The following is a 27,844-nucleotide window of genomic DNA, read 5'->3' as shown; positions in this document are numbered from 1 at the left end:
ATTAGAGAATTACTCCCTTCAGAATCCTATAGATAGCCCCTTGATAAGGAGGGGGGAGTGTATTGGCTTCAATTCAGAAATTAAGAAAACAGATTAATAGTGGCTGTTCATCCTGAAAACAATTATTTTCACATAGGAGGGGAAAGTAATACTTCACCAAGTGTACCCTAAACCCCACAATCTAAAGCAGCACTCACATTTCCAAGTGTCTTCTTGGCATCGGGGGGCAGTAATTTGCAACCCTGGGGCATGTTCTGTTAATGTGACACTAGCAGGTCTCACATTAAGATTGGTCCTGTTGGGGTGCCTGGGTGGCTCAGTGGGTTAAAGCCTCTGCCTTTGGCTCAGGTCATGATCCCAGGGTCCTAGGATCGAGCCCCGAAATGGGCTCTCTGCTCAGCGGGGAGCCTGCTTCCCTTCCTCTCTCTCTGCCTGCCTCTTTGCCTACTTGTGATCTCTGTCAAATAAATAAATAAAATCTTTAAAAAATAATAAAAAAAAGAATGCTCCTGTTATGGGGCATCTGGATGGTGCACTTGGTTGAGTAGACCACTCTTGATTTCAGCTCAGATCATGACCCCAGCATCGTGCGACTGAGCCCCGCGTCTGGCTCCGTACTCAGAATGGAGTCTGCTTGAGATTCTCTCTCCCTCTCCCTCTGCTCCTCCTGCTCATGCCATCTCTTTCTCACTCAAATAAATAAAATCTTAACAACAACAACAAAGGGTCTTATTAAGCCTGCTTCAAACCACTGAATAAGCCTGGCACACAGACTTACATGGACATTGCTCAATGTTACGAACTTTGAGATTTGCTTTTAAAGATACTGGGAGATGGGGAAGCAGGTGACAGTGTAAACAAGGCTGCCATAAACTGATAATCCTGAAAGCTGGGTTTGAATGAGGGTTCATTCTCAAATTCTATCTTTCTATGTTTGGAATTTTCAGTAATAAAAAGTTTTTAACTAAGATCGTCCAAGCGGAAGTCAACAAATCTTGGTTATTAATCATGTGTCTGATTCTGGTTTGCTGACCAAATTGAGTCAAGAAAAGTTTCTGTGTTCTGGTGTTCATCTGTAATAGGAGGTCATCCCTAATGCCCACTAAGATCTTCAATTCCAAGTTGATGATTTTGGACTGCTTTTTAAAAAGACTAAAATGGGGTTCAATTTTAAAGCTTTGGTGCTAAATTAATGAATATTCCCACCATAGCCTTGTCTTCAAATCAATTCAGCCTTGAAACAGCTGAAGAGACCACTCCCTGAACTCTGAAGGTCATTCCCTCCAGTCCATCCCTGCACTGGGAGCTGTGTGCAGTCTCCCCTGTAATATTGAGCATTCTTGCTTCAGGGAAGAAAGAAATGTCTTCAGACTATGCAGTGAATTCATAAATAGGAATAGCTCTTTGGTCCCAAATCTATCCACTTGGGAAATTTAAAACTTGTTTAAAGATCCAGTCCCTAAGTCAAGAATTTCATTTAACAAACACATTTTTAGCAAAACGCACAAGAGCGCCACCTGCTGGAAACCTCTGAACATCCTGACGTCGGGACTCCGTGCATTCCAATTACCAGAGACCCATAGGTTAAAAAAAAAAAAGTTTTGTCAGCCCCAGACCTACTGAATTAGAAACTCTGCAGGTATGGCTCAAGAATAAGCATTTTTGTACCAGTCCTCGGGCACTCTGAGGTTTAAGAGACAAATGCCTTAGCATTCTGGGAATGCTTGTCGAAAATACTTTTACCTGGATCACGCTCCAGGCTTCCTAAATCAGGACCTTCAAGAAAGGGAGCTGGGACTTCAGGTTTGCAATTAAAATGCAAGATGAGTCTTACAAGATGAATGTTGAGTAAATATCGCAGAGTTGAATATCATATGTCACCGTAGATATTCTCTATACTGGGACGGAAGAATACAACGGCAGTGCATTTCGAAAAACATACAGAATATTCACCTGTGGGGATGTGGCATTATTACCGCCATGAGGCTGTTCCTTGGTTTTCTGTCCTCTTGTTTGAATGCAGCTCTGAGTTCCAGGCCATCCACTAAAATTCTTGCCCTTAATCCCCACGTGCTGATGGTTTCATCTCTAATAGCATCTAACAAATCTGAAACCAGTTGCCTAATAAGCAGAATTCCCCCCTTGGAGAGACAGTCTCTACCTCCACCCCACCCCACCCCACTCCACCCCCATCTGGTTTATTCTGTAAACCTTTTGACCTGCCCCAGTGCCCAAACCCACACCACCTCCTTTTCCCCTGTGGACCAGTGCTCTAGGTTTTGACCTACCTTTGGAATCACATTTGTGTCTAACAGATCACTAAACTCCAGCTTTAGACATTGGTTAGTGGGGAACGTTGCTCTGTTCTGGGATTTATCTGGATTGCTTCCAAGGGTCTTGCCTTACCGTCTCTGCATGAGCAAACTCATAAACATGGTCACTGTCTTCTCTGCTTTGAGCTAAATAAAAAGTTCCAATTACTTTTGCAGCAGCCCCGGGGCAGGAGGAATTCTCTGCCGAGTTAAGCCTGGTATATACTAGGTTCAAGGAAATATGAAAAAGCCTGAAAGGAAATACTATCCCTCATGACTATACTAGAGGGAGAAACAGAATGCAGAATTTCCCAAACGTGACTACTGATCTTTGTTTCACAGACCAACCCCTAACACCATTCTGCAGAATGTGCTTTGGAGAAGTGGATTTCTTTTTCCCTGGGTCATCTCGGGGGCTCTTTGTTCCAAATGATCTGTGTATCTCTTTAGTCATGAGGTCCAGAAAAGGGGGAGAGAGAAACAACAACTCTGTGTCAGGACTGGGCTAACATGGGTTGCATGGAATGGAAGTATCATCTCACAGTTTCCACAACATTGGTTCCTTTTTCATGAATGAGGGTTCTGCTGGATTTTCTGCCACAAAACTTCTCCACTAACCATGGCACACTCTTACAATGCCTGGCACCATTTCCAGCTCTCCTTGAGTTGCATGGAGTATTTTCTTCCTCGTATTGGTGTCATGTCTCTTCTACATGCACCCAGCTGTGTGGTGAGTCAAAGAACTGAGAGTGACCCTTAATCAAAATATGCAAAGCATATTTTGCCGAATAGTTAGTCTCGTATGCCTGTCTCACTGCATATTAAATCTTTTTTTCAACGGCAGGAACCTTGTCTAACGCACCTCTGTAGTGTCTAGCACAGTCTAGGCCCAGTAGGTATTCAATGAATATTATTGAGAGTTTACCAAAAACGATCCACAAACTAAATTGAAACTTGGTCACTCCCTAAAGTCAAGGACATAAGCGACTTTTCTCATATGAGAGTTCTGCCTGTACTTAGTTTACTTAGTTTTAACCCCTTTGCTTTCTCTCTCTCTCTCTTTTTTTAAGATTTTATTTATTTGACAGAGAGAGATCACAAGTAGTCAGAGAGGCAGACCAAGAGAGAGGGGGAAGCAGGCTCCCTGCTGAGCAGAGAGCCCGATTCGGGGCTCGATGCGCGGCTTGATCCCAGGACCCCAAGATCATGACCTGAGCTAAAGGCAGAGGCTCAACTGCCACCCAGGCACCCCACCCCTTTGCTTTCAAGATAAATTCTACGGTATTTCATCCCTTAATCTCCAGATAGATTTTGATTTTGTAAGAAACTATATAACAAAATATGAGACATCAGCCAAGGTAAAGTTTCTAAACTGTATTTCAAGCTTCCTCCCTTATATATTTTTGCATGGGCAATCTCAGATTTTTAATTACTCACTCCACTGGGAATTCTCCCAATATTTGCCATGGTTTCATCATGTTCTTTTTAATGTGTCCAGATACATGATAGTTGTTTTTCTCCAAAAATGATATTTGGGCCAGGCCTGGGTTGGGAGAATACTTCCCCTTCTTCTAATATAATTTGCATTCCTAACATTAATCACATTACCACCAGATTGCCTTAATTAAGCACACACGTGTATGTATAAGAAGCCATGTCTTTTCTTTCTTGATCCAAAGTTTTTCACCCTGTTTGCCAACTTCCCAAATGACTAACTGAAATCAATCAGCTGGTTAATTTTTAACATGGCTCAATGTATTTTGTCCTCTATCTCTATCTTTCTATGTTTCTTTCTATCTCTATCTCTTCTGTGTCTCATGTAAGTATAAGAAGCCATGTCTTTTCTTTCTTGACCCAAAGTTTTTCAACCTGCTTGCCAACTTCCCAAATGACTAACTGAAATCAATCAGCTGGTTAATTTCTAACATGGCTCAATGTATTTTGTCCTCTATCTTTCTATGTTTCTTTCTCTCTATCTCTCTCTCTTCTATGTCTCTTTACCTTCTATGTTTCTTTCTCCCCCCATCACATGTAACACAAAGAGACACACTCTGGGTTTACTCTGTATGTCCCGTCCTCAAGTTGGCCATAGAAGACTTTGGTGAACATGTGAAAGACAAGAGATCTACAATCTTGACCAACTTTCATAACTTTCTAGTCCCTTTACCAGATTTTCCCATAAGAATTTTCTTCCTTTTTCTTATGAAAAAGTTACAACACACATTTCACTATGTATCTCTAAAAGTAGAGAGTATTTAATAAACATACCACACTACCATTACCACATCAAAAAAGTACTAGCGATTTCATAATAGCAAAGATCTGGGCGATGTTCCTGATTTCCAGATGTTTCATAATGTCAAAAGTTTATTGATTCTAAAAAATCAAATTCCAAATAAATTCCACACATTATGACTAACTAGTTGATATGTCTTAAGTCTTTTTTAGTGTATAGGGTTCCTAACCATCTCTTTCTCTCTTTGTAATTATTTATTCATGAAACTCAGTTGTTTTTCCAGTAGTAATTTCCATGGCTGAATTTTGCAGAACAAATATTTGCGAGTGGCTTAACATCCACAAGATTCTGAAATTTGTCTGTAGGCATGTTTGATTGTCTTTACACTTTTATGTCATCAAGTCATTTATAAGATAAATGGCATCGACTCTTTCCTAGATAACTTTTCCACTCAGTAAGTTCCTGTTTTAAATTTCCAGTTAAGAAATTTTCTCTGCTTCTTAAGGGTGTGCACAACAAAAAAAGAAAAAAGGAAAGAAGGAAAGAGAGAGAAGGAAGGAGGGAAGGAAGGAAGGAGGGAGGGAGGGAAGGGAGGGAGGAAGGGAGGCAGGGAGGAAAAATAAAAACGACCTTTGGGCAATTTCTTTCCTCTAAATGTCCATTAGAGGGCGACATTTGCTTTAAAATTATATTTCCGCTAATAAGTTTTAAATTGCATCACATTTCGTTTTTGGCATGTTGAACCTCAATACCCACTTTTTACTTATCTCAGTTCCATCCGCTGTAGTCACACCTTGTGTCCTCTGTTAACTTGAACTCGCGAACTTGTGTCTTCCACCCTTGACTCCGTTCTCTCTCCTGACCATGAGGCGGCGATATTGCATAAATAAAAGACCCGCAGAAAGGAAACATTAAGCCAAACTGCCACAGGAAAAAAAAAAAAAGGAATTTCACAGGGAAAGGGCCATTAATTTCAGAAGTAAAGAGACAAACCAGACATTTCTAGTTCGTATCCAAGTCACGGCCCGAAGTTGGAACTGTGTAAGATACAGCACAAAGGAGCCCTTCAGGAGCGGGGGAGGCTGACTTGGGGGCACCGCGTGCACAATCTCCTCCTTCACTTTGCGGTTGCTCGGGAGGGGGCATGTGCACGTTCGAGCACGTGTGTGTGCATAGCTGCAGGACAGCAGGCGGACGGGGAGGACTGGGCGTGGATCTGCTGGAACCACAGCGCTCTGGCTGACCGCTTCTGGACGCAGGGCCGGAGACAGGTTAACAAGGGCGCTGCTTGGAGGTCAGCACTCGCTTCACCCCGGAGGAAACCGAGTCCCGGCGGGGCGCAGGGCTCCTCCATGGGCACACCGTCAGGAGGTGGTGCATGCAGCCAGGTGCCGGAGCGCAGGCCAGTGCTACCTAGCGCCCTTCTCACCTTCACACACACCCCGGACAGAAAGTCTCCACCTGACAGCCAGTCGTACTGTCCAAATGTAACGCGGAAGGCACGGGCTCTTTTGAGACTCTGATAAAAGTTAGGACCCTCTCCCCAGAGTTAATGCTCAGAAAACTGCGTAATTTCCCGTGGTGGGGAGGCAGGGGGACCACAGACCTCCTGGAGCCCGTCTATTCGTCAGAACTGGTCTGACTGGAACCTGGAGAGCACCGTAAAGAAAACCAGACGGATTCCGGAGAAGCGAGGAAGGACGTCCTTCCTCCCACTAAACACAAATGAGTTTCATCTCAGGAAACGGGAGGGGCCTGTCAGAAAGTCGGGGAGAGAGGTGCGGTGCCTGGCTGGTGCCTCCTCCCCTAGGCGGCTGTTCCACACCCCTCCTCCCAACCCTGGGACCACAGTCGACAAGTCAGCATCGGTGCAGGGCTGCAAGGGGGCTTGAAAAGGGGCTGCGAACGCCCAATGCCTGGACGGGGGGCAGGGGGCAGCGCACCGTGGCATTTCCTTTATATTTTTCATTAAATCGTCAGCTCCGGAGCCTAACGCTTCGACCCCTCCTTTCCCGGTCTGTGCTCGCACCTCCCGCCGCTCCCGAGGGCTCGCGAGCTCTTCCCCCTCCTCCACCTTCATCCCCGCCGCTTTTCCCGACCCTCGGCCTCCAGCCCCGCCTCCCTCGCCGCGGGGTTTCACCCGCAGCCCCGTGAAATCTGCATAGTGACCGCCCCTCGAGGAGATCATTGGTGCAGCCCCTGCCCGTCGCGGCCGATGATTGGTGAGCCGCCCCGGGTTATTTGCATGCCGGCGGCGGCTGGGTACCCAGCTGTGCGGGCCGCCCGCGCGGCGCAGAAGTTTGCTGAGCGCTTTCTCGCCGGCTGGTCCCGGACTCGCGCGGCGCCGCGAGCCGCCTCCTCCTTCTGCCACCGCCCTGTTCTCCCGGGATTCCTTCTCTGCGGACAGACGCTCTGCTGGCGGGAGGCTGAGGAGGACCAAGGGGCTGCCGAGGAGGAGCGGCAGGGGCCGTTCCAGTGACAGCTTCGCGTCGGACTCTGGACGCGCGGGGCCCCGGCCGCGGAGAATCTCGCCCACCTTCCCGCGGCCTCCGGGCGGGCGATGCGGCCGCCGAGCGGAAGGAGGGCGCCCGGGAGAGCCTAGAGCCTGTTCCTGCCCACTTGGGGAAGGGAGCATGGAGTTGTGAGCGCCCCTCGCTCGGCGAGGCCACCGCCGGCAGGCTCCCCATGGCCGGGACGTACAGCTCCACTCTCAAGACGCTGGAGGACTTGACCTTGGACTCCGGGTATGGGGCCGGGGACTCGTGCCGCTCACTCAGCCTCTCGTCCTCCAAGTCCAACTCGCAGGCGCTCAACTCTTCGGCGCAGCAGCACCGCGGGGCGGCCTGGTGGTGCTACTCCGGCTCCATGAACAGCCGCCACAACAGCTGGGACACGGTGAACACGGTGCTGCCCGAGGACCCCGAAGTGGCCGACCTCTTCTCGCGCTGCCCGCGCCTCCCCGAGCTGGAGGAGTTCCCCTGGACAGAGGGAGACGTGGCCCGGGTGCTTCGCAAAGGCGCCGGCGGCCGGCGGCTGCCCCTATTCTCCGCCGAGGCGGTGCGGCGCCTGGCGGGGCTGCTCCGCAGGGCGCTCATCCGCGTGGCCCGCGAGGCGCAGCGCCTGAGCGTGTTGCACGCCAAGTGCACCCGCTTCGAGGTGCAGAGCGCCGTGCGCCTGGTGCACAGCTGGGCGCTGGCCGAGAGCTGCGCGGTGGCCGCGGTCAAGGCGCTGTCCCTGTACAGCATGAGCGCCGGCGACGGGCTGCGCCGGGGCAAGTCGGCGCGCTGTGGCCTCACCTTCTCGGTGGGCCGCTTCTTCCGTTGGATGGTGGACACCCGCATCTCCGTGCGCATCCACGAGTACGCGGCCATTTCGCTCACCGCCTGCATGGAGAACCTGGTGGAGGAGATCCGGGCCAGGGTGCTGGCCAGCCAGAGCCCCGATGGCGGAGGGGCCGGGGCCGGGGAGGTGTCCCCCGAGGCCCTGGAGATGGTCATCAACAACGACGCGGAGCTCTGGGGCGTCCTGCAGCCCTATGAACATCTCATCTGCGGCAAGAACGCCAATGGTAAGTGTGCAAGCCTCAGGCCTTGGATAGATGGGAGAGAATTCCCGCCCTGGGCTACCCACGGGGTGAATTTCCTAGGGCGAAGCTGGTGAGTGTGCCAGGACCTGGGATAAGACGTTTGTTTTGAGGATGGAATTCATTAAATGGTTCTTGCCAAAGATAGTTCTTGGGGGTGGCTGGCTTTTGGAGGTTGTGGCGTCATCACTATGTGGATGCTGTTTAGTGATTGAGGCTCTTGATCAAGCCATTCCTGAACCTCTTTTCCCACGAAGCTGACTGCCCTGCCGCTCTTTACCTTTGCTTGACTGGATCTCTAGTGGTCCTTCCCCAGCAGCAGAGCAGATGGACTGTGGCTCTGACCCTAGATCTCTCCAGCCCAATAGCAGCCGCCAGCGGATCCAAACTCTTAAGACCTGAGCCTTGGATAAGTGGGATGGAAGGAAGGGAGCAGGAAGACCAGGATCAGGTGCAGCTGCCTTGAGCTTTGCAGGCTTCAAGGATGCACTTCAGGCCTCCTCCTAGAAGCAGCAAAGTAGTGGTGGGTTCTTAACTGTCTGTGCTCAGTGTTATAGTAAATGCACAACCTTATGGGCTTTCCTAAAAGAAATGATGACCCAGTAAACTTGGTGATGGGGGATGGGCAACTGCATGATGGGGAGTTTGAGAAAGGAACCACACTGGGTAGTTGCATTTCTCTGAAGGATGACAAGGCTTCAGTGCAAAGGGTGGAAGGAAGCACTTGACCTTCACCCTGGTAAGGCGAGGGTGTGACATACATTTAACAGCAAACTGCCTACCAGACTCCAATTTCAGAAGTCAGCAAACCATAAATTTAGAATGGTACTATGGCTAGACATCCTTGCAGTCTGATTGGAAGGCCATTTTGGGGACAGCCTTCGGTGACAAACAAGTAGTCCATGGAAGAGGGCAGGCGGGTGCTGAAAGGGATAAAGGGAGTCAACTTTAAACATGGTTGAACATCAAAATAGCTAAAATTTAAAGTGAGCACTTAACAGTACGTCAGTCCCTATTCTTAGCACTTCATACATTAATTCAAGAAATCCTAGCAATTCTATTAAGTGGGTACTCTCCAGTATGATCCTCATTATACTGATAGGGAAACCAAGGCTCACAGTTGTTAAGCAATTTACCCAAGATTACACAGACATTAAGTGACAAAGCTAAAATCTGAGCCTGGGCAGGTTCCAGAGTTGAAGCTTTTGGCCATCAGAGGAGAGGAAACAGCTTCATTCTTAACAGTCCAGTTTCCAAGGAAGGCAGCTGACGTCTAAGCCTCATCTTGAAGATAGTTTGTGTGTAGCAGCATGACTTTGCTTAGCCCTTCCTTGGTTTGGGTTTTAATTCTGGCACCACCAAAGGAGATGCCTGGAATGGAAGAGCACTTGCCTTTTAATTTTCCTCCTCTGAGGTCAGAGTTGAGGTCAGCCCAGAATCTGTGTTGATGATGTCACAGCTGATAATTGTGCTTTGCCTTCTGAGTTTGTGGTATCAACACCGGGAACATGAGCTCCAGGAGAGGAAGTCGAGGGCAGGGGAATTTCCACCCACCATCATAGCCCAGGGGAGAATCCTGTACTTTAGGCTGCGGGGGAGGCCCAGACTGAGCTCAAAGAAGGAAAGCTCCCTAGGAGAAAAGACGGAGGCCCGGAGCCTGTAGACCAGACTAGGACAAAAATGGAACAAGAGGTGCCAAACAGAACCAAAAACGCCCTTCGTGCTCAGCTGGTACCCAGCAGGTAGAGGAACTTCTCAGTTTTTCCAACTGCAAATTGAAGCTAGGAAGAACAGCTACCTCTCCGGGGTCCCCTGAAAAGTCAGAGTAGCCAGGAATTGCTAGAGCACAGCTGTCTTCCACTAAAGGGCTTACCCCAAAATGCCATTTCTTATCTAGGGTCATCACTCCCTGGGATTTCTTTACAGGCTGAGTTTCTGACCCCATCATTGAGCCTCCTCCCTTACTCCAAACAGTCCTTCTCAAGCAGTGCTAGTCAAGACAGCAGGATGCCACGTGACAGACAGCAGGGCTCCCTGGACAACTCGAGCAAGCAAGCGTCTCCTTCTGTGCCTTCCCTGGTCTCCTGGGAAGTCTCTTGCAGGCAAGGCGACCCTCCGCTTCCACTTAGGAGCATGGATGCTCATTTTTTATACATGAGATCCTGCCGGTGGCCTCCGTAAACAGTAACTAGGTTGATTTATGAAGTCTGTTTAGACAAAGTGAAAGGAATGTTTAGTAGAGGAGCGGTGAATTACTTATGCCTGAAAGCTGACTTCAGAGGGTAGCAGAAATTGCTCAGGGAAGGAATGGGAGATCCAAACCTGGGTCACGCTGAAGCCCAAGGCCGGCAGGGTTACCGTTTACGCAGGTGAAGACCAAGGGAGAAGTGGCTACACTTGGGAGGAGGGTGCCGGTTCGTGTTCTTGTCCTGCTGGTCTTCCCTTTCAATTATAGCTTTATTGTTGTTGTGCCTGCTAATTATACAGCATGGGCACATGCATTTGACTCAGCTATATGGGGCTCTTAAACTTTTAATGTCTTGCAACCAGGAATTTAAGGGTCCTAATCCATCTACTCTGGCCATTACTCAGAGTGCTGGGCGAATATGGTTTTGCTCAGCCCAGGATGGATGATAAAAGTTCTGTAGCGTTTATACAACACGATCTCAGCTTCGCAGAGCATCAGGAGCTCTCTATCACTTGCTCATTCGGTATTGATGTCCGTGTTCCTGGTGTCATTAAGGGATAGTATCTCCGTGGTTTCTTTATGGGACGTAGTATTTATAAGCATGGAGCTGGCAGAAAATAGAAACTTCTCCGGTTCGCTGCCCTGCACCACCCCCTCCCCCCGCCAGCGCCTGCTCTTTCCTATCCCTGATACTGAGACTCAGTCCTGGGTTTCTTCTGAAAGAGCTTTCAGGAGTGCTCAAAGCATTTGAGAAAATCCTCTTCAGTTCCAAACCTGTATATGAAATGAGGTTTTTGCTGAGAATGTCCTTGCTCCGAAGCAGTAACCCGGAAGTGCCCAAGAGTAGCCCCTTCACGGAGGTAAAGAAGGCATTCTCTGTCACCTCTGCTCTTTATAAGAGTGACCCGGGGCACATTTCTTAAGCATTATCATCTGTAAAATGAGGGGTCATAACTGCACCTGCCTCATGAGGTTGGTATGAGGATTGGGTGAGATCATAGATTTAAAGATCTTAGCACACAGTAAATGCTCAGTAAAGGGTAGCAGTTCATTCAACAAGTATTTACTGAGCACTGACCCTGTGTCCCCACTGCTGGGCTTTAGAAGTGCTGTGGATTAAGGGGAGAAGGAGGGGAGGGTCCACCTCTCCTGAAGCTTATAAACCAGTGACAAACAGGGATTTTACCCTTAGTAGTAAATGTTATTTAAAAAAAAAAAAAAGGCAAGGTAATGGGATAATGTGACTAGAGCTAATCTAAATGACAGCCAAGGAGGGCCTCGTTGGCATGTCACTGATAATAGGAAGTGTATCAGTACCACTGCTATTGAAGAATCTCTAGGCAAAATCTAGTGACTCGGGACTTGTCTGAATTATTTGGTTATTTATCATCAGAGGCAAGCCCCAACCATGTCATTTACAGCCAAGAAGTACAAGGGCTGCGTACAGCGGGTGTGCCATTCTCCTGGAGGACTCTGTTAGCAAGGAGATGATAAGGAGATTTCCCTGAAGATCCGTCAACGAAGGGGACAAGAGTTAATTGAGCCGCTAGTTGGTATTTAATCAGTTTTCACACCTGGGTAGTCTGAGGGAGGAGGGCAGCTTCTCTTGGACAGTTTTATTGAAGCCAAGGGAGCTGGTAAAACTGGAACAAAGCAAGCTTTGGAAATGAAAACTTATTTTTTTTCCCCCTTGACTGCCAGAGAAACGCAACCCAGCCTCGAGTAGTTAGAGGAACAAGGTGGAGTTGTTCTGCTTTTTCCACAAGGCTTTACCTGACTCCTCCACCCCTGATTGAGAGAGCCGCCTCTCCTCCATGTTTCTGCAGCCCTCAGAGCATATGCTCATATCATTTCCTGCTTGGGTCTGTCTCACCCACCCCACTGTGAGCTCGTCGTTTCCCCGGGACCCCACAGGGCATCTGGTGCGTAGTAGGTGCTCTGTACGTACTCATCGGGCAAATAAATGATTCTGCCGCACAGATGTTTAATTCCATAAAGTTGCTTTGAAATCCTTGGACACTGTGGAAGAATCTTCCCTCTTTTAATACCGTGGCAGAGAATTTCAAGTTCTTGATGAACAGAGGCAGCATTTGGGGGGTTCCCAAGCCTCAGGAACCTCATTCAACCTTTGATACCCTGATTTCTCACAGGGTTCCCGAGGCCAGCTGTGCTAAGTAGATGTAAATGGAGGGGTTTCATTTGTATTTCAAAGGTAAATAAGGGGAGCTCTTCAGGGTGCAGTACCCAAAGTGGGGGTGTCACAGCAGAAGTCTAATAGGCAGCAGATAAATCCGTAGGAGGACTGAGTTGCGAGATGGAGGCAGCCAGTTCCCCTAAGAAGAGCACCCTCACCCCTCCCTTGCCCCCAGAGCTGCCCCAGAGGGTGAGCTCGGTTGATGACTCTTGCTCAGAAGAGGCTCCACCCCCTGCCTCCCGTCTGAGAAGGAAGTAAGGCTGGCACTGCTGAGACACTCCCGGGATGGACGAGCGACACCTAAGTTCCAAGGCAAGCCAGAGACATAGGGTTGGTGCCAGTCCTTGGGCTGGTGCTTATCCGTCCCACTGTCTGTACTTGGCCTTTGCCTGACAGGACGGGGCTGGACCCTTGGGCCCGTCTCCACACTTCCATGCTCTGTGCAGCACCTGAAACATTTTTCATCCATGACCATAAAAATCCATGGAACAGGATGGCCCTTTCCCAAAATTCACAGCGAGGTCATAGATGTGGCAGGACCAGGCCCCGGATCGCCCAAGCCTTAGGCCCGTGCTTTTCCTGGGAATAAAGGTGCGAGGAACTATATGCGACCCTCCCCACCAAGCTCTTAGTGACAGCAGTATTTATGACAGATTTTATCAGTTGGCGGCCTGCTGGGTCCGGGCGCCCTAAATGGGTTTGGCCAGTGAGTCTTCCTAACCAATGTTGAAAACCGGGCTTCAAGATCTGGGCACAGATAGGCCCCCAGAGGGGTCTGCCTTACTCTGCATCAGTGCTCCTGGCTGTCCCAGAGCGAACGCCGCAGGTGCCATGGGCCTTAAGGACCCCCGGTTGCTGCCCCTGAGGGGCAGGGAGGGCCTGCTAAAGGTCAGCTGCTTGGTGAGCAGTCAGCCCAGCGCAATGGAAAAGCTGTGGCCTCCGCTGCCAGACTCGTACGGAGGGTGAGTCAGTTCAGGAGAGGAAGAAACCCAGTAGGGAAGGCACCCCAAGGGAGCCTGCGTTTCAGCCACTGGTCTCTGGGAGCTCAGCTCACAGGCTCTGGAGTTGGCAGAAGAGCCTTTATGATTTCCTGGTACAGCCTTCACGGGGCAAAATATCAGTGCTGGGAGCCCGGGGAGAGAAGCAGCCTGCATAGCAGGCCCCGGAATATTTTGGCTCTGAAGCCTGAGTTGGGGCCCATGCCTCCAGCCAGTGGCTCCATGTCTCCGTTGATCTATGGGAAAACGAGGGGCTGGTTCTTCTGCGTGGGGCACTGCCCTTGGTGCCAAGCGGGGGCTCCAGGGGTGGCCTAGCGGCTGGGGTCAGTGTGAAGAGCAGAGCTCAGGGTCGGCCTGCCTGGGGGTCCTTCCTGGCGCCTTACCTGAGAGGCTGTGCGACTCTGGGCAGGTTCACTTCTGTGCCCTAGTTTTCTTCTTGATAACAGGATTTCTTAAAGCTTGTCCCTGCTGACCTGTGGGACTGGATGGTTTTTGTTGTGGAGGAAGTCCTGTGGATTGTGGGGCACTTCGTGGTATCCGGGCCTCTACCCACTAGGATGCCCGCAGCATCCTGTCCCCTCCCTACTGCCAGCGTGACCATCAAAAGCATCCCCAGACCTTGCCAGATGTCCCCTGGGGGGCAAAATCGCCGGGGACTGAGAAACAGTACCCGCCTCACAGGATGACTCTGAGGATTTAATAAAAGCCCCTGTAAGGAACTCTGTACTCTGGCGCATAAAATATTAATTCTAATTATTGCTGTGTTTTTGCAGACTCGTGTTGAATGTACTAGTCTTATTTGCTTTTGCCATAGTGGGAGTCTCTAGTGCAGGGGGAGATCGTGACCCAAATGCCAGGGTGACAAGGAGTAGCCACAAGGATTTCCTTGGTGACTAATGGGTAGAGGGAAGTTAGGGAATCTGGAAAAAGCACCCTTGCACCCTGCTCCGTTATGATTGTCCCCAAGATGAAGCTGGCTGGCACAGGTCAGCCAGATCAGACCCCCTTCCCCACCCCAAGCTCCTGCCTGGCCCCCTGCACTGAGGACTGTGGCAGTGCACACGCTAGGCTCCCGGCCCCAGGGAGCAATTCCACTGTGGATATTGGCCCCCGCTTGTTGGAGCTGCCAAGTCCTGAGCCATGGGACAGCAGGTGTTTTGTGTTTTGCTGGCCTGTCATGTAAACATACTTTGTGGTCTTCTTGCTTGTTTTTTTTTTTGTTTTTTGTTTTTTTTTAAAAAAAGCCTCAATGGTTTTGCAGCTCTGGCAGCGTGTTCAGAGCCCCATGCCGAACTGGGAGGAGAAGGCGAGGGAGCACAGCTCAAGTAAGCTGAGACGGGCACGCCGGCCTCATTACCCGGCTTCTTCCTGAGAGCAGGCTGCGGACGGGGCAATGGAGACAAGTTGGAGGAGGGCAAGAGTTGATCTTGACTATCAGGGAGTGTGGGGTCTAGTAGGGAAGGCAAAGCACATGCCCAGATCCTTGCAAGGAAGTCCAGGGTGGCTGGCTTTCGTCGGCAAGGATGGTGCTGATTGCTTTCCATCAGCTCTTCCCCTTCTGCTCCCGAGCCCTTCTAAGAGGTGGATGTCCTATCTGCCCTATAGATGGGGACCTGGAAGCTTTTGGTGACAAGAGAGCTCAAAGCGGGGAAGAGGAGGCCTGGCTGGGAGGGAGGGCTGCTTTGTGAGGATGTGGCATGGGGACGTGGGACTGGGGCAGGCAGGTCTGTGGCAGGGAAGGGGAGGCAGTGTGGAGAGCACACAGGCTTCCAGACGGAGGGAACTTGGTACGCAGAGACCTGGAAGCTGAAGTGTGTGTGTTGGAGAACAGCAGGCAACCCCGCTTGGCCAGAAACTTCAGATGCTGGATGGGGAGAACGAGGCAGATAATGCAGCAAAAAGGGACAGCTTTCCCACATCTTTTATCCAGATGTTAAGAAGCCTGCCAGAGTGCAGGAAGAGAGCTTTCCAATACTCATTTTTATAATTCAGAAATCGAGTGCGTCTGCTCCCCCAGCGTATCTTAACCACAGCCGCAGACCTCCCGTTACCCCTTTTGTTGATTGGAAGCTTGGCCTCAGCAAAGCACACACCCTTCTCTGCACTTCCCCCTCCCCGGCACCCCTCCTCCCCGGCACACCCCCCCCCACCCCCCCACTGTCCGTTGTCCTAGCAGTACAAGGAAGGAGGGAAGACTGAGCAAGCTGGCCTGGGCTGAGAGGGCATGAAGAACCAGGCTATCATTCACCTTGCTTCTCCCATTCAACTTGGCTTCACACTCAGCCTTTCGTCCCAGGGCCCTAAACAGAGCAGTTCGGGCCAAAGCAATGCCAGTACCAAATGAAGGTCAGGGCTGACAGTCCTGTTAAATGAGGCCATTGGATTGACTCTTGCCAAGGCAGGGTTCTCAAATCCTGGAGATTGGAGAGGGACATAAAGCAGGATAAGATACTTTCTTTGGTCAGGAGTATGATTTGATAGGTTCAATTTCCGGTTTAGCGTTGATCATTCTGGAAAGTAGTGGGTCAGTTCTCAGGTTTAGTCACCTTCCTTTTCCAGAGTATTGATAATAAAGATTTCAGTCTTATTAAATGCTTGATCTGGTGGAACCATGCTATCACTGCACACCATCTGGACCGGACTCCCTAGGGTTTGGTGGAATTCCACTGACAATAATAAAATGTGATAGGTCATCAATGGCCTAGCTAATAACTCTGCTGTTGGTGCTTTTCCTGACCCCAGTGAAGGAATTCTCCTGTAAGAAAAAGAGCTTATGAATGAAATATATTTGTATATACATATACACAGTTGTTTATAGTTAATGATTTGGGGTCCATTTTTTTCCAGCAGTGAGTTGAGGAGAGAGGGTGGGTTCAGATCCATAATGGGAAAATTAAATAGGGAAACTGAACTTGGAAGTACCAGATAGACAAGATTTGGGTGGGAAGAGATTAAATTGGAACTCAGGGCAAAACAAGCCTTTCAGTGCATGAAAATCATCCCTGAAACCAAGGCCAAGCATTTGTTAAAAATTTAAAAAAAAAAAAATTTTTTTTTTTTTAGTCTGTATCTTTTAAAATATGAAAATCAGCATTTTCTATGAGGAGAGCTGTTAATAAACACAAGCTAAAGCTCACATACCAAGCAGCCCTCTGTGCACAAGCATCTAGGACAGTCCAGTCCAGCAAGCTGAGGGCTTGGATCTAGAAAGCTCTGTGTTGGAGCGTGGCCCCTCTGTGACCTGGAGTGAATCACTCTGTCTTCTTGGCTCTCCGTTGCTTTATCTGTTGTGTGAAGAGGTCGGGCTAGATTCTCCAAGGGCCCTTCTGTCTCTGATAATGTTTCTAGACCCCACAAGGACGCTGTGAAATCTTTTTCCTAAGGTCAAGCCCTATGCTTAGCATCCTGGGGAAAGAAACAGCCCGGGATGGAGCTGGACGTGCTCTCTGAAGCCCTGTCTGGGTGGTAGGACGAGACACCAGCCTTTTCCATATTGGGATGAACTGCAATTATGTATTAGAAATTTTACTAAACTCCCCCACCCACCCACCCCCATCGAAGGGATAAGTTCTGTCTTCTCCTGGCCGACCCAGCACTTCGGTGCGCAACAGCTGTGCCCAGACCCTGGCGGGCCGGCACTGTGGTGGGACTGGCTCCCTTGAGGTGACTTCATGCAGTCGGTGTTGGAGGCCCGCCTACCCAGACTTGGGTATTTATAGCAGGGGAGCAGCTAGGGGAAAAAAAAAAAATACGCTACACCCGTGTTTCTCCTATGTGGGACAGAGACAGGCATTGTGAGGAATTTAGAAAGCAGGGCTGTATAATCCAGCAAGATATTTTTAAATGCTGTTTGTTGCAGTTGGCAGGGCCGGTTTTTCAAAGAGGAGGGAAAGAGTAAGGGGGGATGATGTCAGGCTGCCAGCATCCCCAGGCACTGGGATGTGGAGCTCAGCAGTCCAAGGTGCTTGGGTTCTGAACCCCGGTTTACCCCGTAACCACAAAGTTTGAGCGGCTCTGCGAATGGGGCGGCTTACCGTCCTTCTTCCCTGCCAGCCCATGCACCGGATGAATCCCCAGGCTGAAGTTGAACAAAATGTTCAGAAGGAGGCAGAACAGACAGCCTCAAAAGTTGCTCCTGTACATGAGCACACACTTTGCGGGCAACTTGCTTGCAGCTGTCCTTCTGGATATAACCCTCCCAGGACGAGCCGGGCAGGCCAGAATGATGCTGGGACCCAGCTCCATAGCAGGGGAGCTCACTGCCTGGTGGGGCTGGCCCTGGACAGCCATCCCAGGGAGCCCTACCTGGCTCGTGGGTGCTTGTAGAGTATTCTAGGAGAGACCTGTGTGCCTTCTACCGTGTTGGTCTTTGAGGAGACAGACCATGGGTCACAGGGGTTGGGGTTGGGAACCCGGGAGAGGCCAAGAGTTGGGTTTGGGATGCATCTACTTGTTCATCCAACAAATATTTGCTGAGGGCTTACTGTGCGCTGGGCACCCTCCCAGGTCTGGGGACAGAGGCCTGGGGGGGAAGGAGGAAGAGGGAGGCATGCTGTAAGAATCACGGTGAGGCCAGCCAGGCTGGAGCAGAAGGACCCGGGCAGGGGAAACAGCAGGTGGCTGGTGGCTCTGGGAAACGAGCGTGGCTGGCCTGGGGTGAGGGTAGGGGAGCAGGGAGATTCGGTTGGAGAGACAGTGGAGGGGTGGTGAGCCAGGTCGGGCCTTGTAGGCCATTGGGTGGCTCTTCGACTGTTAATCAGAGTCTGCTGGGAGCCAATGGAGGGACTTAGTGCACAGAAATGACACAATCTGATTTGTACTTTAACGAAATCAGCCCCTCTGCTAGGTTGGAAGGAGAGCGTAGTATCGAGGATGGGATAGAGGCAGCCTGACCGGGGAGGCTTTTGCAGTGATCCAAGCCAGGCAGGATGGTGGCTTGCGTTGAGAGTCAGCAGGGAGGTTGTGAGTTCGTGGGTGTATTTTGAAGTTACAGCCTTGGGCTATGTCAACAGTTTGGAGAGGAATCAGTATGACAGTAAGGTGTGTAGTCTGAGCCCCTGAAAGGAGGGAGTAGCCATTGCTTAGAATGGAACAGCTATGTGCGGAAGAAGTCGGACTGAGCCGCAGGTCAGCGTGTGAGTTTGGTTGCTTGTCCCACACTCCTGCGTAGAGATGCCAAGCAGGAGGTTGGCCTCCAGATCTCCTTGAATGCCCTTAATCGTATGATGTGTGGAAACATTGCTTCCCCTTTGACCTGCTAGTGGGCACCGTCCCAGGAGGGTCAGATAGGGCCTCTGGCAGGAGAGATTTATTTTGTCTTTTAATTCCATGGTTGAGGGCCTTAGGAGCCCCTCAAGTTTGCTCTCTAGCTTCTTCAAGGGCAGCCAGCGGCTTTAATGAAGATCGTAGACTCAATCATTTCCTGTCATTAACAAAAGATCTGCTTAATTCGGACCAGGTCTTCGGTGGATCGATCTGACCCTGGGCCTGTACCCCTTGGTCTTTCGAAAGTGAGGTTCCATTTCAGGCTCTTTGGGTTCATGGAGGTCAAATCTGAGTCAGGAATTTAGCCCCAGAGAGAACCTTCTTGGGTGCTTTGAGAAGGCAGAGGGGGATCCGGAGAAGTCGGAGAAAGGCTCTGTGGGAGGGTCCGAGTGTCTGTTGGATGGGCTGGTCTCCTGTTCCTCCTGAGGGGCATGACAGCGCAGGGTGGCCGAGAGGTGGAACATGAGAGAGTCGCCACTGCCTGACTGCCAGTTAGTTATCTGGTCACTGAGCCTCAGTTTTCTTCTCCTGTTTAATGGGTATTTATCATGGTTCTTATCTCATTGGGTTGTTTCAGTGGCTCATGACCCTGGGTTCACATTAGAATCACCTGGAGAGCTTTAAACCCACGTGCATGAGTGCGCGCGCGCACGCACACACACACACACACACACACATGCACACCTGTGTATGTGTGTGTGTCTTAAGGCCCCACCTCCAGGAATTCTGATGTCTGATGTAAATGGCCTGGAGTGGGGCCCAGACCATGTGGGAAGTGTTCCTGGGAAGTCTGGTGCTCTGTGAGCACTCAGACATTAGCTATTATTGGTGGTAAAAGAATCATTGTCTGGAGTGCTCATTTCTGCCCCACCCCGGATGGTGACTTTCCTTCACTCTGCTGCTATGCTGCTTTGGCTCACTCATCTGGAAGGATCACCAGAGAACACCCAAGAGAAGCTTGAATTGTTAGGGTTGCGTGGAAGGGGCCGAGTGATATAACAGAGTTATTTATCCCTTTAGTAAATGAGGTGGGTACTATTTTATTCCATCTTTGAGTGGAGGAAACGGAGTCCCAGGTTAAGTCACTTTCCCAAGGTCGTGCCACTAAGAAGTAGAGACTGTAGTCGAACCCAGGCAGCCTTCCCCCAGCTTCTCTACTCTATAGCCATGCTGTGTTCCCTTCCCAGCCAGAGAAGCCAATGGACTGAACTCTCAACTCAGAACCCCAGCACATCCCTACCTCATAGGAGCTTCTCCAAGGTACCAGCCCCAAGGCCATATCCCTCACCTCTATCCTCCCACGTCATTCTTAAAATCACCTGGAGTGCTATGTCTTCTTCTTACCCCCCCTTGCACAGGGGAAGACCGTGAGGTTCAGAGAAGTCTAAGTGGCATAGCTGGTAAATGACCCAGCAGGATTCAAACCCAGGTCTGTCTGGCTCCAGAGTCCCCGGGTGGGGAGGGAGTGTATACAGTGATTCCCCGAGCGGAGAAAGGAACAGGTTGGTCCAGGAGGGCGAGAGGAACTGAAGCAAGGCCAGAGCATCCCTCGCTGCTTCTGAACAACAGAGTCCTGTAAGTGCCTTAAAATAGGGACCTTGCTTGGCCGGGTGGCCGAGCCGAAGGCCTGAGAGCTGTGGTTGGAGGTGTTTGGTTCTCTGCATGTTTAAAGAGATCTCCTGCCAAGCTCATTGCTTCTCATCTGTTGCTGTGAATGAAATAACCTCTGAGAGACTGTATGTGTGGGTTGCTTAAAATAGTTCAAGAGGAAGAATGTTTGGAAGCTTCTAGCTCCCTGAGTCTATTTCCTCTTGATTTATGACACCTTAGAGAGTGCCGGGCCTCCTCTTGTTTATTCTTCTGGCTTTTCTTTTCTACCATATTTTAGCCTTTATGTCACTGTAAACCAAAGAAATTTGTCCCCAGAAAAAGTGACAACCTTTCCTAAGTAATTTAATGGTAGGGGGCTGCACATTTGATTTTTTCTTTTAAAAGAAGAAAAAAGAAAAAATGAGGCGAGGCTGTTTGTTTTGGAAACAGTCATGTCCCTCTTCCAGCTGCAGAAGTTCCCAGATCATAGTGATGGTGTTTGCTCTGGGGTGAGAAGAATTTATTTTATTTTATTCATTTGCACTAAGACCTGCCTGGAAGCGTGAGTTTTCTTGCAGCCTTCGCTGTGTGGTGCCCTGGAGGCCTGGGCTGTGGGGGAGAGGAGTTCTGTTCTGTACGAGGCCACTAACTGGGTGAGGCTATTTAAATGGAAATTTTGTAAAAATTCAATGAGATTTTAAAAAAATCACTTCCTCAGTCACACAAGGCACATTTCCAGTGCCCACTCATCACAAGAGGCTGGTGGCCACCATATTGGACAAGGCAGATGAGAGGCCTCTCCATCATCGGAGACAGTTCTAGGGGATGTGTGGCCATTAGAGTGGGTCATTGGTCGGTCACTTGGGGTCAGCATTCTGGGTTTTCACAAGCCTCAAAATTTTAACTATTCTCTAGCCTCTCCAAAGCTCTCTGTTTGCAGAAACAAGAAGATTCATGGAAGTGGAGATGAAGGCCATTGATTCTTGTGGCTCTAACCTCTGGACCCTTGACACGAGGTCAGGTTTTACGGTTTTCAAGCTGCATGGCCTAGGGCAAGTCACTTAGCCTCTCTGAAGTGGTTTCCTTGTCAGTGAAAGTGTGGTTTTCAGATACCTTGGGCTTTTGTAAGGATTAAACAAAATGAAGAAATAGGAACGAAACACTTAGAATGCCTGATACAAGAACACACACGTGCTACAAAGTTTAGTACATTTTCTCCCTGCAGCGACATTGTATCCTTCAGAAGTAGATACTGTTTTCCTTCCGGGGTTGTGAGACAGGAGACAGGCTCCCCAGGTGCCACAGCTGCCATCTCTGCTGCGACTCCCAGCTGCTGAGTTGGAGGACTTGAACTTGAGTTCCAGAGTTCTCCAAGCCTCTTCTCCCTTCCTGGATTGTAGATGGGCCCAAAGGCCAAAGTTGGAGGCTGTTGTTTGAATTAAAGACCCTTCTGAACACATGTTCTTTCAGGAACTCCTATTCCTTCCACCACTGGAGGTGAGCTCTTTTCAGAGGCCTTTTGCCTAAAGTGGGCCCGTTGGTATCCACTTGAGAGCTGCTGCTGCCAGAGCCCGTGGCTCCTTAGAACTTGACATTTACCCAAGAGGTTAAGATTTTTAGCATTTTGCAGGACCTGGGGTCCTTTTGCATCTTTGCTAAGAGGCCTGAGCCCGAGAACCCTTAGTGGGATCTGGGAGGAAGGTGGCTTTGAAAGGAGTGTCCTTTGAGAAGAGTAGGACCAAGAGAGGCCTCTCTGATGGGTAGAGGCCTCTGAGAGGATATGTCCTCACTCTGGAGGCCTGGGTTCAAACACCAACTCCATTACTCACTTGCCCAGATCATACAGCTCATTATGGAACCTTTCTGTGCCTCAATTTTACCATCTGTAGAATGGGCATAATCCTAGAACCCTCCAGGGCTTTTCTGAGGACTAAATGGGATGACGCCAAACCAAGCCCCCAGCCCAGTGCCTGGCACCAAGCAGCCACCAGCATGTGCTCCCGGCTATCCTCACGGTCACTGCCTCCGGGCGATGGAATTTCGCATGCTTTCACTTCCCATGGGGCTCACCTTTTCTGCTTGAGGATGTATTATCTGTCTGGTCAGAAGAAGTGACCCAGGGGGTGTCAGCTCTCCCAGTGAATGGCTAGGTCAAGTTTGTATATCTTGAGCCTCCATGTGGTCTTTTCTCTTGCTCCTCTCTCTCTCCTTTCTGGAGGACGGTGAGGGTAAAAAGTGCTACTCTGTGCAATGGTCATGTCAGGTCCTCACAGGGTAACCAGCAGCCTGCCTCCTTCCTGCTGTGCTGGGTGACCAGCACTGCCACATCCAACAGTGGACTCAGAGCTGGATTTGTTCTGTAAGATGAATTTGTGGTGGGAAATGCCCATATCGTTATGCATTTGCCACTCGTTTGCCTACATCCAGAATGTGCTAAATCTGCCACTTGTAACAAAATCCAAATAACTTGGAACCGTATGCAGGGAATCGAGTAACTGTCACCACAGTTGTTTCGGAAGATGGATTTCAGTGAGGGGAATCCAAGTGCCACCGAGGGTGGTGGTTGCCCTACCTTCCTTCCACAGATGGTTCTACCGAGGGAGGCACCCCTTTCAAGCAGACGCTTCTAAGAGAAGAAGGGAAGGACATGGGGCCAGGATATCGCATAGCGTGATGTCCTTTGTGTAACTTGGGCCCTGCGTGGGCCGTCCCAGGCCGACCAAACCCTTGTCCTTTGCACGGCTTCCCTAGCATTGACCCATCACTCACAGTTAATCGGTAACTAGGACCCTTCTTGGCAAACAGTTGCTTTGCTAGTTATCTGTGCCAGGGTCTTCTCTGTTATTCCAGGGGGCCCCTGGAAGGCCAAAAGACCCCAGTGGGGGGAGGGGTGTCTGTCCAGATACCTGTAGCATGAGCCCAGGCGCCTCCTGTGCCCCAAAATGGAGGCAGTTCTCGCATCAGTCATTTCCAGGCCTGGCTGGGGGCTGGAAACATCTTGGGGCACTTGTAGAAGTATTCCAGGCCCCACCTTGGACATAGTAAGTAAAAACCGAGAACCGTGGGGCCAGAACACTGTTTCCTAAAGGCCCCGCAGGTAATTCAGATTTGTGAATCCATCCTCACCTGGATCTAGGCACCTTTCAGAGTATGCACTGGGCAAAGGCCCCTTCAAGAGAGAGCAGGCCCGTGCGGCCGGTGCATCAGCGTCTCCCCTGCGCAGCGGGGTGAACACTGTGGTGTGGCTGGGTGGGAGGGGGCGGGGTGGGGTGTTGCTGACATTTACTGGGTGCTCTGTCGTTCCGTCCTCTCAATCACACTCTGAGGTGATGAGAAGCCAGGCTGATGTTCACCGAGTGCCTGCTCTGAGATGGGACAGGATTCCAAGCGGTTTGCATGGGTTACATCATGGAACCCCAAGCCCACCTATAAAATAGAGGCACATTCATCTTCCCTTTCCAGATGAGGAAGCTGAGGCCGAGAGACAATTACAGTGACTTGGCCAAGTGTCACACACACACAGCAGGCGGCAGGGGTGGGATTTGACGTCAGAATTATCAGACTTCAAAGCCCACGGCTTCCCTTGCTGGAAGCTGACTAGGATTTTAATCCCAATCCTTAGGCTCTTGAGAGTGGGTCAAATAAGAATTCTGTATTCTAAATAGAGTGTGAGATTTTCCAGAAGGGTTTGCCATGCTGTCTTTCCTTGCAGCATTGCCCCCTGGCCCTCCAGCCCCGATTTTCAGAGCCTAGTTCTTTCCGTCTGCAGACCCAGCCCCTGACTGAGACCGGCCACCTGTAAACTTATGCCAGTCGCCGCTGAGCCTGTCTGCGTTTCCGTCTGATTTTTCTCTTCTCCCTCCTCCCCTTTCCTCCTTCCCTGCCCAGCCCCTGCTTGCCGCTCTTCCGGGACCCAGGCCTAGAGTCGGCACCTTCCTCAATAAATCAATCAATTGGGATCTGGGAGTGGGACAGTCACTGCCCAGGGTGCAAACTCCACACAGGTCTCCCAGCCACTATCCCTCTTCATCGCTGCCACTCAGATGGTGTCCCTCTCTGCAGCCTGAGAGGCAGACAGCCCTGTGACTGAGGGTGCTGCCTGGGTTGGAAGCCTGGATCCGCGGCTTCCTCGATGAATCTCTTCCTTGATGAATTCATATCTCCAAGCCTTAGTTTGCCTGTGAAATGGGGATAATACTACCTACCCCTTATGGTAGTTGCAGGGTAAGGCAGTTGTAAGGCAATTACACTTCATAAGACCTTTAAGATAGTATCTGACACGTAAATGTCTGGTATGTTAACCATTACGATGATCATGAGGACAAGGGTGACTATTGGGGGTGCAGGTGAGGGCCCTTGGGGACCCGTCCCACAGTCAAATAAGGGCACCCACTCCTATGTGAGCACATCCTGAGTGTTTTGGTGGAAAAGATCAAAGGTTTTAGAGTCAAATCTGGGTTTAATCCCAGCTAAGGTGATTTTTTTTTTTTTTTAAATGTGAGGTTGGGAAAACCCCAGAGCCTGTTTGATTTGTTTTGATTTTTAATCTATAAAATGAGGACGGGAACAGCACCTGTCTCATGGTGGTATAAAGGTGAAAGGCAAAAATGTGAGCAAATCACAGGCTTAGCTGGTAACGAATGAATTGGGAAGAAAAATAGGGGTCGAATGAACAGTAGCAGTGTAATAGATGAAAGTAAAACTCAACCTCAAATGATGACATAAGGCATGATACAGCGTTCGTCAAGTTAAAAACAAAATTTTTAAGTGAAACAGTATCAGAGGGACGCGTCTGGGCACAAGAAACATGCATAAACGCTCTCCTGAGCGTGGCTGGTGAACTCGGCTGGTATGTATGACTGGTGCGGGGAGGGAGGACCCGATGGCTTCCTTGTGGAGAGTTGTCAAGGCTCTGGCTTTGTTTTGGAGGTGAGTTCCCATTATCACAACAAAATAAACATGGTCCTGCACCAGGGATTACCACACGTCTGATCTGTGCATCTCACTAAGAACATAGTGGGTTCTCAGTAGGTGGTAACTGTCGTTATACCATGGGCCACCCGGACCATTCCCTAGGCCACCACGATTACACTCTGAGATGGCCTGTCATCTGCACAAAATGCCCAGGAACCACGCCTTCCCACCTCCACCCCAGTGGCCTCTGCGTGGGGAGTGTGGAGCAGTAGGGTCATCTCCATTGCCTCTCTCTTTAGGTTTGCCGCGGGTCTTGGGCATCAGCTCCTGTGTGGGTCTAACACAGTTGAACAAAGACGGGGCTGTTTTTTGTCCGAGCTGTGCCAGATATGAGGGCTTTCATTTGAGTCACTTTAGGAGCGTTTGTGTTCGGCAAGGGAAGGCAGTGTTTGGGTTGGAGCCGATGGTGTTTGTCTTGGTATGATCTTAGACCTCACCATCCAGCGTCATGACCCTTGCCTATGGCTTTTCTCTACCCGTGGTTCCTTCCCTTGACAGAGGGGATGCATGGAGGGTGCTGGAGATACCTAGTCCTGTGCCTCTGGGTCTGTGGCATCTGGGTCTCAATGATCCTCACATCTTGCCACCCTCTGAGTTTGATGAAGGAGAGGAGAGTATAGGTTTTGGAATTAAGGACACCAAGGTTCAATTTCGAGATCTTCACCATGTCATTGGGAGGCATGGGCATTATTTATTTTTCTTTATTTTAAATTGAGGGGCACAAAGTACAGATTCCTAAATTCCATGCAGCTTGATGAAATTTTACCCAGCTGTGTAATCGACCCAAGGGAAGCTCAAGATCTAAAATATGCCCACCCCAGGAAGTTACCCTCATGGTCCTTCCCCATTAGTACCCCTCCCCACCCCCCGGCATCTACCCCCAAGTAGCCATTATCCTGACTTTTGTCACTATCCATTCATGTTGCCTGTTGCAGAACTTCTAGGGGTGGGAACATTATCAAACCTTTCTGATCCCCATGTTTTTTTTTGTTTGTTTGTTTTTTTTTGCAAGCGAAATTGTAGTACTTGTGTTGTAGGGTTAAGAGAATCAAATGAGATACCATGTGTATCTCATCTTTGTAAAACAGTTAACACTTCATCAGGTAAAGCTGTTTATTGTTGACTGTTGACATGGTGGACTTCTGAGTCCTCGCCTATGTCTTCCCCTCCGCGCTAGCTGCAAGGCCTGTTTCCTGTGCCCTGCACGCCCTTCCCTGCCCTGTGACCCCTTGAACACCCTTCTGAGATGGTTCCATCTGTGGTTTTCAGGGTTTCTTACTGAAAGCAGTTCTTAATAAGGCAAAGGAAATGGGCAGGAAAGCCGAGTTCTGCTGTTTTTGCTTCTCTCTCTCTCTCTTTTTCCAAAGAGGGTCTGTTTGTTCTATTAGCAAAATCAACAGAGGCATTGCTGGACTGGCTCCCCTGGGTGGGGGCTCCTTGGGTGCTGCTCTTGCTGACATGCCAGGAGTTGTGGTCACTGAGGGTTCAGAAGCTGTGGGAAGAGCCATCTTTCAGTTCCTCAAAAGCAAAAAGCCAAGTGATCTTCTGGGTTTGCCTAAAATTCTAGGGTTCTCATTCAATTCCTGAGGCCAAGAGGAGACACTAATTAATACTCTGAGTTTGGGCTGGGGGTGCACTCTGTTTTCAGGATGTGTGATTCCACGTGACCTTAACCCCAATGATTTTTATCCTGTCCTTTCCCGAGGAGAGGTTTTCATGGGGGAGGAGGTAGAACCATGTGCCTGGCGGGCGGCCTGAGCGAACAGAGGGCAAAGTGGGGGCCATGAAGGCAGAGTCTGTGAATTTGTGGTGAGGCCCAAGGCGAGGTCTGCCCACAGGACACTGTACACACATTTACAGAACATCAGGTCTTGGGTATAAATACAGGTGAAACGTTCTGGGCCCCACGCTTCAGGGAGAAGCTTCTAGTCGGGAAGCAGGAATTAAACAGGCATTTGTACCATGGTCTGCTAGATGCTGTGCTTGGAGGACCCCGGCTGCTGATCCAGATTGGGGGTACAGGGTCATCGCATCCCTGGAGCCGGTGTTGTTTGCATGGGATTGGAAATATAAACAGAGGTTAACCCTTGGATGTCTGAAACATGTGGCTCCCATCAGCGTATCCTTGGGACTCTCATGAAACACATTTCCAAGGATAACATCCGTCCACCCCATAAAGGAGATTTTGGGTTTACTGAACTGCTTGATGCCTTTGCTGGTGACAAGACCATTGATAATTGTTCCCCTACAGCAACCTTGTAGCCTCTGTGCCCTGGGCAGTGGATGGAATGTTGAATACACAGGCCCTCGGATTCTGCAGGAGAGTTTCATTTCCCTGCAAGGTGGCTGAGACGGGCTGAGTGGGGAGATCCATTTATAAACCGAAGACTTTATTAGTAAGAGCTTATGAGCAAGAGACTAGCCCCGCCACAGAACCCGATGAGGGATGTGTTTGTTGTAGAAGAAGATACCCGCTTGGCATCCCTCACGTGGCCAGTCATCGC

General features: G+C 49.9%; 1 protein-coding gene across 1 annotated transcript in view; it reads left to right on the top strand.

Moving 5' to 3' along the window:
* Positions 1-6,831: 6,831 nt before the first annotated feature.
* Positions 6,832-27,844, top strand: part of ABTB2 (ankyrin repeat and BTB domain containing 2) — a 174,356-nt gene continuing 153,343 nt past the window's right edge. The window contains exon 1 of the mRNA XM_047691605.1: positions 6,832-8,116. Within this exon, the coding sequence (XP_047547561.1) occupies positions 7,234-8,116 (883 nt within the window). The 5' untranslated portion in view covers positions 6,832-7,233. The remainder of the gene's footprint in view (positions 8,117-27,844) is intronic.

The sequence above is a fragment of the Lutra lutra genome, chromosome 10 (assembly GCF_902655055.1).
Source record: "Lutra lutra chromosome 10, mLutLut1.2, whole genome shotgun sequence".
NCBI lineage: Eukaryota > Metazoa > Chordata > Mammalia > Carnivora > Mustelidae > Lutra > Lutra lutra.
Note: the sequence above shows the minus strand (reverse complement) of the source record. Positions and strands in the feature narration are given on the sequence as shown.